Source organism: Danio aesculapii, chromosome 3 (assembly GCF_903798145.1).
Source record: "Danio aesculapii chromosome 3, fDanAes4.1, whole genome shotgun sequence".
Lineage (NCBI taxonomy): Eukaryota > Metazoa > Chordata > Actinopteri > Cypriniformes > Danionidae > Danio > Danio aesculapii.
In genome coordinates this window covers 26013420-26023387 of record NC_079437.1, presented here as the reverse complement: position 1 = coordinate 26023387, position 9968 = coordinate 26013420, and the positions used below count along the sequence as shown (strand labels likewise).

The 9968-nt window shown below is 35.2% G+C and overlaps 2 protein-coding genes across 3 annotated transcripts in view; one reads left to right on the top strand and one right to left on the bottom strand.

Annotated features, from left to right (window-relative positions):
- Positions 1–736: 736 nt before the first annotated feature.
- dexi (Dexi homolog (mouse)) lies at positions 737–2068 on the bottom strand. Its single transcript, XM_056451080.1, has 2 exons — positions 1253–2068; positions 737–1175 (listed from the first exon to the last, which is right to left on the bottom strand). Exon 1 carries the CDS (start codon positions 1671–1673, stop codon positions 1404–1406), a length of 270 nt encoding a protein of 89 aa, XP_056307055.1. The 5' UTR covers positions 1674–2068; the 3' UTR covers positions 737–1175; positions 1253–1403.
- Positions 2069–2192: 124 nt separating this feature from the next.
- Positions 2193–9968, top strand: part of clec16a (C-type lectin domain containing 16A) — an 84217-nt gene continuing 76441 nt past the window's right edge. For both annotated transcript variants that reach the window (XM_056453515.1, XM_056453514.1), the window contains exons 1-5: positions 2193–2391; positions 2810–2938; positions 3033–3166; positions 3261–3409; positions 7860–7965. In XM_056453515.1, coding sequence (XP_056309490.1) covers positions 2318–2391; positions 2810–2938; positions 3033–3166; positions 3261–3409; positions 7860–7965 — 592 coding nt within the window. In that variant the 5' untranslated portion in view covers positions 2193–2317. The remainder of the gene's footprint in view (positions 2392–2809; positions 2939–3032; positions 3167–3260; positions 3410–7859; positions 7966–9968) is intronic.

The following is a 9968-nucleotide window of genomic DNA, read 5'->3' as shown; positions in this document are numbered from 1 at the left end:
CAGACATGCTCAATAATGTTTATGTCTGGTGACTGGGATGGCCAATCCTGGAGCATCTTGACTTTTTTTGCTTTCAGGAACTTTGATGTGGAGTCTGAAGTATGAGGAGTGCTATCCTGCTAAAGAATTCACCCTCTCCTGTGGTTTGTAATGAAATGGGATGCACAAATGTCTCAATACCTCAGATTGTTGATGTTGCCATCCACTCTGCAGATCTCTCATTCCTCCATACTGCATGTAACCCCAAACCATAGTTTTTCCTTCACCACACTTGGGTGAATCTTGGGTCCATGTAGGTTCCAATAGGTCTTCTGCAGTATTTGTGATGATTGAGATGCAGTTCAACAGATGATTAATCTGAAAAATCTACCTTCTGCCACTTTTCCAAATGATCAACTAGAAGTCAAGTTATTATTTGTTGCTCTTACAACTGGGATCACGACAAGACTTGTGTCAGGTACACTATATATAGTGTATATGTCCACTCACACTTTTGTAAATAGTTTTTGTGTAAATGGAAGATTATGTAAAGGGATATTGCTGTTATTACCATGAGGAAGACGGACGGACGGACGGACAGATAGATAGATAGATAGATAGATAGATAGATAGATAGATAGATAGATAGATAGATGACAGTGTAGGTTTTCATTTAGAAAAAGTGAAGCTAGCACAGTGACTTTCTATTATTAGGCACTAGAGATTTGAAAGTCAAATATGACACACACATGGAAAGTCAAAGTAATCATTTATTAAATATATTCTGAACTGGTAACTGAACAGTAGCCAAATAATTCATTTTGTCACAAATATGTGGATCCTAAAGGAGTCTCGTAGAAACTAAAACACTGATTCAGGTGACCTGTTTGTGTCATGACGTATTGCTCATTTAAATGGTATTAAAGGGAAAGAAAACATGCCATGGCAGACCACGTTTAAGGGCGCCTGTCTATGAGGTCACATCGACACAGAATCCTGCCCGACTGATGCCAAGCTAAAAATAAATAGGCTAATGTAATATTTATATCCACAGTAGTGGTTAGTGCCTGAATTTGAGCTCTGAAGAAATACTGACTGGCTGCTCCATGGAAAAGCACAGGGTCCGCTCAGCTTCTGTTCCTGGTAAAACACTCCATGTGGCACGATGGCAGGTCAGTTCTCCCAGTCTGAACAGCCTGTGAAGACAAGACACAATGTAGATTTGTTCCCGAATTTGTATTAATCATATAAATATATATTTAACATGACTTACTTATTCATGACATTCATTTTTTATATTAACTGACCACTGCAGCATCTTTTAATGCAACGTGTAGTTCCCTTTGACCATGGTTCTCCTTTAACCAAACGACACCTTGCCCATAGCAGCTTCGGCTGGGATTGCCAGTCATAGTAACGTTAGTCTATTCCAGATATCCCTCAAAAACATCCAGTTCAGTGTCTGTGTCATAGGGAATAGAGGCTGGGTCAGAGAGAACGCCCAAATCCACGAGAGCCTGGTCCATATCCTCTGGCAAGAACACTATCCCTACATTAAGAACTATGTACTCCATTAAAAAGGCATAATAGAGGATTAAGACGTTGACAAAAAACAGGCCGAGATAATACATATATGGAAGCTCGTCGATTAGCGATTCCACCGAATCTAACTGAAAGTAAACGGAGTTTGTCATAGACTCCAAAACATAGACTTCAGTTTCAAAGAGCAAAACAGACACATTAAAGGCATTTAATCGCACTTTATATGAAACAATGTAGTAGTGAAGTGTGAATCCATTCGTCTTCGTCAAATGAAGCAGCGGTGCAACTCCCTTTTCAGCAGAATTCCCCCTGCAATCCGTTCAACACACACGTATGTTTCCACTATACAGCACATAAGTTAGTGAAGGAAAGCATGCTTGAATGTTCCAAGGCCACGCGCTGCTCTGTGACATTGGGACACAAATATCCCGAGTCCTTGTTAAAATGCTGAACATTCAGAAATATAAATCATCCGAATGCTCGGCGAAGCTTTATAACGTGTGAAAAACAAAAACAATCGGCGCTTTCTCATGACTTCACCAAAACAGTTGCCTGCGCAAGGAACTCTGGGAGATGGAGTGCGTGGTGTTGTGGTGGTGAGATGTGAATGCGTGCTAGTCAGTACCAAGATAAACTACAAATCCCTAGATAACGTGAGCTGGGCTGTCATGAGCGATAGGTCGGCAGGTATGTTTTCATGTGAGGTTTCTGGGGCCTTCACTGCGGCGGATATGGATTCGTACGCTTAGCAAATTGGGCTGAAAACATTGTGTTTGCGAAATAAAAGCAACCGAAAATGTTTGGGCGGTCAAGAAGCTGGGTCGGAGGACAGGGGAAGTCTAAAAACATTCATTCTTTGGACCACTTGAAGTAAGTTGTTATGGATAATTTGCAGCTAGTTCGCTAGCCCGTACGTTAGAGTTAAAGCTGTATTATCGAGCCAGTGTTTGCCATTGGTGTGGAAAGTCATTAGTTAAATGGAAACGTTTCATTTCTACTTGCATAATTATTTGAAAGATTAAATCAAGCACGCGTTTGTGTGTGAAGCAGCGGACTTGTCAAAATCAAGTGAGCTATCTAACGTTAGCAAGATTGTTGTGACATAATATTAATAGTGGCCACTGTACAGTAAGTTAATGTTATTCTATACTATGTTAGGATACTGTAGTTTTGAACATATTATTTAATGTTGTTTTCTAATATGAAAAAAATGTTTATGATATGTTAATATGTAAGGTGTTGGGATAATATGACATTTCATTTGGCATTTAAACAATGTTTTATTTAGGTATATGTACCATGTCCTAACAAAGAACACAACAGTGACTGATCACAACAGAAATCTTCTGGTGGAAACTATTCGCTCCATTACTGAGATTCTCATCTGGGGTGATCAGAATGACAGCTCAGTGTTTGAGTGGGTTTTGCCTCTCTGTTATTCTTTTTTTAAGATGCCAAAAAACAAAATCATGTTATAAATGAGTGACATATACATCATTCTTTCTTCGTAGCTTCTTTTTGGAGAAGAACATGTTTGCATTTTTCCTCAATATACTACGACAGAAATCTGGACGGTATGTTTGTGTCCAGCTTCTGCAAACGCTCAACATTCTTTTCGAGAACATCAGTCATGAGACCTCTCTGTGTGAGTAAATGCGTGGAGAAAGGGCAAGTTTAATACATTATGATTTTATGTTAATGTCTTGAACGTTCAATATTGCATTATTTTCCTTTTTCAGATTACTTGCTGTCTAATAATCATGTTAATTCCATCATTGTGCATAAATTTGACTTCTCCGATGAGGAAATTATGGCGTACTACATCTCATTTTTGAAGACTTTGTCTTTGAAGCTGAACAACCACACTGTTCACTTTTTCTACAATGAGGTAAGATGCATTTGCTGGGGCAGCTCTCATTTTTCAAATGACAGATCATGTACTGAAAGCAGAAGGGGGGCTTTTATTTGTTGGTTTGATTGTGATCGAGCAGAGCTCTTCCAGGAAGAGCTAACAGCTCACTTTGACTGTAAAATCATGTTTCCTGTGACTTCATACAACTTGAGCAATTACATTGTTTCATTTTAGACAAAAAAAGGCCAGTTGTAAGTTTAAAAGTGTTTTATGCTGATTTGAAGGTGACAAATGTTGCAGGGCTCCTTTGTATAGGCGGAAGTTATTGGTGTACTGTAAATGGTTGTGTTTAACAGTCGCGTGCTCTTTATTCTGTGGCACCTTTGATGCTCTTAATCGATGGTGTCAGGAATAGAGAAGGCCTGGATGGAAGGATTCACTCTATGAGAGATCTGAAGCTGCATTGTTTTTATGTAAATGTACATTATATTAGTGTTAAATTACAGTTAGAATTATGTAAATCAGTGTAAGGTTATGATATTTATTTCGATTTGTAGAATGCATTTGAATAGTATTTTACATCAACACCTACAGTTCACAACACTTTGTGTATGTTGTGTCAGAGAGGCATGAGCTGTTGGTGTGGTTTGAATTGGCCTTATTGTACTACAGAAATGCTGTTACCCTAGTTTTTGAGCATTCAGCAGTTATTAGTGGTAAGATTTTTGTATTTGCTTTTTTCAACAAAGGACCAAATACTTTAATATTTAAATGAGTATATGCTTATCATAAAAGATTAGAATAGTGTAAGTCTTTGTCAACATTAGTTAATAAACATACAGTGCATTTAGAATGGATTTACAGATCTTCAATTATTCCACATTTTGTTGTTACATCCTTATCCCACAATAAGAAATATCTGTTGTGCAAAGTCCTACAAACAATACTCCACAATTACAATGTGAAAGTAGTTTGTTTAAAATGATTTTTTTGTTTTGTTTTTAAGGAAACAAATCACATGTACATACATATTCATAGCCTTATTGATAGTTTGTTGAAGCACTTAAATTGTCGCTAATTATAGCTTCAAATCTTTTTGAGTATAACGCTACAATCCAGACATGTTTGATCAGGTTAAAGTCTGGGCTCTGGCTGGAACATTCAGGGACTTTCACAAAGTTGTGCCATAAGTGGGTCGCAAAGTGTATTTTGTAGGGCTGGGTGATTTGGCCTAAAATCTAAAATTCGATTAATTGAACTTTTGAACTCAATTGCGATTAATGAACTATTATTTATTTATTTATTTACTTAACCGTTTTAAAGGTATACTGCAGTTTGGAAAAGTCACGGTTTTAAAACCGTCAAAATTTTCTGCAATACCAATCCTAAGGTATGTGTACGATTTTTTTTTAATCTATCTATCTATTTTTTATCTTTTTTTTTTTTTTTTTTTAGGGCAGCAGTATCTCCAGCAGAAAAGATATCCAAACATGCTGTTTTAAAATGGAAAAAATCTGTTTATGAATTTATTTTTTTATTATAATTAATACAGCAGAAGTCAATGATTCATTTGAATTATTTAGCCTGACATGTTTACTGCTCCAAAATATCTTGTTTTTCTCAATCTAAAATATATTGGGTTCAAAGGGAAAAAAAGGTTTTGCTTTTTACCCAGCCATTTAAAAAGAGCATATTTTAGAGGTGTAATGACAATTCTGCGAAACTGATATTTTTATCCATTATCCATTTATTATACCGGCCCATGTGAGAGATTTTTAAATGAAGGGTGCATTACTTGATTTTAAAATAATTGAAGGAAACACACACACACTATCTACTGTCTATGATTATTTCTTGAACACCAACGTTGAACAACTGAAATTAAAAATCACATTGCCTAAAACCAACAGTCACTTTTTTTCTTATAAAAAAGTGAAAATAAATAGCTTGAAGTTTTGGAAACAAAATGAATGGTTTATTTTTCATATTAAAAGTAGAAAATAAGCAGTATCTCTTCCAAATAAAATAACTCTTGCATATTCTGTAAATGATATTTTAAACAGTGCATTTGTTGCATCTTCTGTAAACAAATATTTTAATGTAAATAATGATTTTAATGTAATGGATTATATGCCGTCTCAAGGCATCTCTGGCGCAGCTTCCAATCATCGTCAGTAAGTTGCAAAATAAGGTGCAAGAAGGGGTCCATCGTCCGACTTTCCCAGAGATCAGATGTGCTGCAGAAGTATAAATCAGCCTCAGCCTTTAACAGAGTTGGGTCACATGACTCCACACACAGTAGGAAAAGTAATTGGAAAAATCATCCTGAAAAAATTAGATCGATTATAGTTTCTGAATGTCAATTTCAAAATACTTTTCAATGAATCACCCAGCTCTAGTATTTTTTTATATATATATTGCTAAGCAATGCAAACAGAAACTGAATGGCACCGCTGGTGTGTGTTCCCACATAGAAAACTATGTTTACTATTCTAAAAGACTTGTCATTATGCTTTAGTTTGGCTTGGCAGCCGATTTTAGGAAGAACCCACTTCTTCAGTCCTGTTTTTTTCTGTATCTTTCCCCAGGTACAGTATGTGCCTTCATACAATTCTGTCGCAGAAAATGTGCCAAGATATCTTGCAAAATGTCTTAAATCAGTTCAGGGTTCTGCTTTTATAAAGAGCTTCTAGAAAAGTCATCGAGCCAGGACTGTATAGGCTCTGTATTTATTCAATTGAATTTGCCATCCAGTATTAAATTTGCGAAGATATCACACAAATGTCTTTATGTAGTATTGTTTGTAGAATTTTGTGGAAAATTAAATAAATTTTTTAATTAAATAAAGGCTATAACATGACAAAATATGAAAAAAAATGAAGCACTGTGAATACTTTCTGAATGCTTTATACAGCTGTTTGTTTTTAATTCAGGTAAGCCAAGTTTCATAAATAAAGTAAGTAGATAAAGTAGTGTTACTGCTAGTAGTGTTTGTTTATAAAGGATTTCAGAAGTATTTAATAAATGCTTCAAATGTAATTTTATGTTAACTAATAATGTAAACAAATGTAACCTAACTGTAAAATGCTATCATTTTTAGATATGCCTTTTAGAGAAAAATATCAATCCAAAAATCGTACTAAACTAGATCAAGCATACTAAAATTATACAGTGTATGAGATGTCACTTCTCTTGTGAATTAGCCAGGTCAGCCTAGTATAACTAAATGAGATAATGCAGTGTTGAGCGAACATTTGGGAGTTGTGGACGTGGATTTAACAAAAATGAACTTGTTTCAACTTCTAATATTACATCACTAAAAAAAGATGGGACATTTTCTGTATGCGTGTGTGATATGCGTGCGTGTGTGTGTGTATGTGTGTGTGTGTGTGTGTGTGTGTGTGTGTGTGTGTGTGTGTGTGTTATATGTAACTGAAAAAAATGTGTAATGGTTTCCACAGACAAATTAAGCTGTGCAACATTGAAGATTGGGAAGGTATAAGCTGCATTATTTTTAGTCTGTTTTGACCTCATGGCGTTTTCGTAATCAAAATACTGCTAATGATTATTAGTAAACAAACAAAAATGTAGTGTAAATCTATTATATTTTACAGTAAAAGAAAATCAATAAAATGCATGCTATATATAGCATATCTGTTAAACTTTAATGCACATTTAATCTGGATATAACATAAATAAGCTTGTTTCTAATTTTACATATCTAAAAAAAAGAGAGCACACTTTGCTTTGTGTGTGTGTGCGCGTGCGTGCGTGCGTGCGTGCGTGTGTGTGCGTGTGTGTGTGTGCGTGTGTGTGTGTGTTATATGTAACAAGAATTTTAATTAGACATATTTGAATCTACTTATCACTAGGGCCAGACGGAATCTGCGGACGTCTTTTGCTATTACTGCAGAGAATTTTGGTAAAATTCTGCGGAATTATTTTGGCAGTGTCATAACTAAAACTTAAATATGTGAAATAAAAATAATATTTTTTTAACTTGTATTTAATGTTTAAAATGCAAATCCAATTAGATTTACTTCATTTGGTAAACGAAGCAAGTCTCTCATGTAATATATCTACTAAAAGACAGAAAATATTACTGTACAAACTGCATTGTACATAAATCAGATGAATATTTTTATATTAGTCAATAATATTACTGTAATTAATTTAAAAACTGAATAAATATAGATTTACACACATTTACTCAAGTGAATAAACAGAATCAATAATGGGCTAAAAATCTGGAAAATCTGCGGAATTCTGCGCGCACAGATTCCTTCTGGGCCTACTTATCACCCATCAGCACTGCATTCAGGGACTATTTTAGTGGTGTTATGTTCCCATTTCTTCTCTGTAGACATCTTGAATTCACATAAGAAAACAAAGCTTCAGGTTTTTTAGCATGACTAGTTGCAGCTCCCCTCTCTCTGAGCTAATCCTCCACGCTGACGGCCTCGCTCTCTGTCTCCCATGCTTCTAGCACACTAATGATTTTGCCCTGTACACGGAGGCCATTAAGTTTTTCAACCACCCAGAGAGCATGGTCAGGATCGCGGTCAGGACTATCACACTCAATGTGTACAAAGGTGAGTAGAGCCCTGATTCAGCTGCCGTCAATATCTCTGTCTTGCCTGTGATGCATGGGCAATGCTGCTGACGCTGCTCTCTGCCATCCGTGAGTAACACACACTTGCATTTAGCAACCGCTGCTGACGTTACATACATGCACGGCCATACTGGGGTTCCAAATGGATTTGGTGAAAAAAGACTTTCACTGATCTGTTTCTCTGGCTTGTGCTTGTGCATAAATTCTTCCTTCCATTGACTGACATGTTTACTACCTGCTTTGTGCTTGCCTTTGGGGTTTGGATTGTCTTCTAGATAATTAGTCAATCCCTGGGTAGATTGTTGATTTTTTTTTTTTTTTTTTTTTTAGGTCAAAGTACTGTCAGTGCATGTCTGTAATGTTAATGTGCATATAAATGGCACTAATAATATTTGCAAACGCTTAAAATGCTTGAAAGTCATTGCATTTAATAAAAAAAAAAACTTGTTCTGTTAAGGTCAGTTGTTAGAAAATAAATATAGATGCTTATCATTCAGTCTTTTGACAAATATGAAAACCCATCTGTGCCAATATTAGTAGGTGTTTTTTTTATTAATAGTTAGTAAAAATATTGGTAATCATTTATGATCTTTTATTCTGTAATGCATTGGGTTGGTCACAATTGGCAGTATATGCTTTTATAAAAGAACATTTTCATAATTTAATGTTTGCACTTTTGAATGTTCTGTTCATCAAAGTATATTTTTTCCATGGTTTCCACAGAAACATGAAGCAGCACAAAATTTGCATGCATAATATTTATGTCTTTTCTTTTTTGAAAGGTCATAAAAATGACATAATGGCTGCAGAAAACTTAGCAGTAATTAATTTAATTAATTATACATTAAAATGTATTTAAATGGAAACCAAATATACAGACCCCAAGCATTTAAAATTTAGTATATTTATTGCAGTAACGCTTGTAATATTTAAAATTTGTATTTATCTGTATATTATATGATGAATAGCAGTGTCATTCAAACAATTTTAAGTGCTGCATGAGCCTACCTCCTGGGTCTAAATGGGGTATAACTGATATTCTTATGACCGATCACTAGGGATAGACAGAATCTGTGGACATTTTGCTATTTCTGCTGAGAATTTTGTAAAAAAAAATCTGCGGATTTATGCTGAATGATTTTGGGATTATCGTAACTAAAATCTTGATATATGAAATTAAAAAAAAATAGCTTTTTATCTTTTATTTAATGTTGACAATGCAAATCCATCAAGATCCACTTATTTGGTAAACAAAGCAAGTCTCCCATATAACATATCTGCTAAAAGACAGAAATATTACTTTACAAACTGTATTGTAAAAAAAATCAAATTAACATTTTCATATAAGTCAATAATATTACTGAATACATATAAATATACACACCTTTAGTAAATAAATAGACTCAATGATAGGCTAGAAATCTGCAGATTCTGTGTGGGCCTACCGATCACATGCATACTATATAAATTTACTGAAATTATTTTAAGCAACTTGTTACAAGCCTAGATTGTGGGGATTAAGCAGTTGGGCGGTATGCTTTCTCTTTTGCTTTAGCATGTCCTGGCAGATTCATGAGGCTCGTTGATATGTCTGGTGTTCTAGGCTGTTTATGGTTCCGAGTCTCTGTTGTGCAGGTTTAGCGTCAGTCACTAGATGGCGTGATGGTTTCATCTTTTGGCCTCTAGGGCCCAGACCTCCACTAGCTCAGTCCCTTCATCCTGTTTAACCCTTTGTCTGTTCTTCCCCTCTCCTTCTATGGTGACTCCTGTGTGCCTTATTCCAGTCTCATGTAAGTGGTCAAACTCAGAATTTCTTGTGCCACTCGTATTGCATGCTCTCTTGAATTACTTATAACAGTTGTATTTTTTGTGTGTGTATTCAGTAGGTTTACAATTTACACACTTATTATTAATAGTTTCAAATACACTTATTTATTGGTGCCTTTGTTCACAACCTCTTTTTTTTGTATTTGATTGTGATTT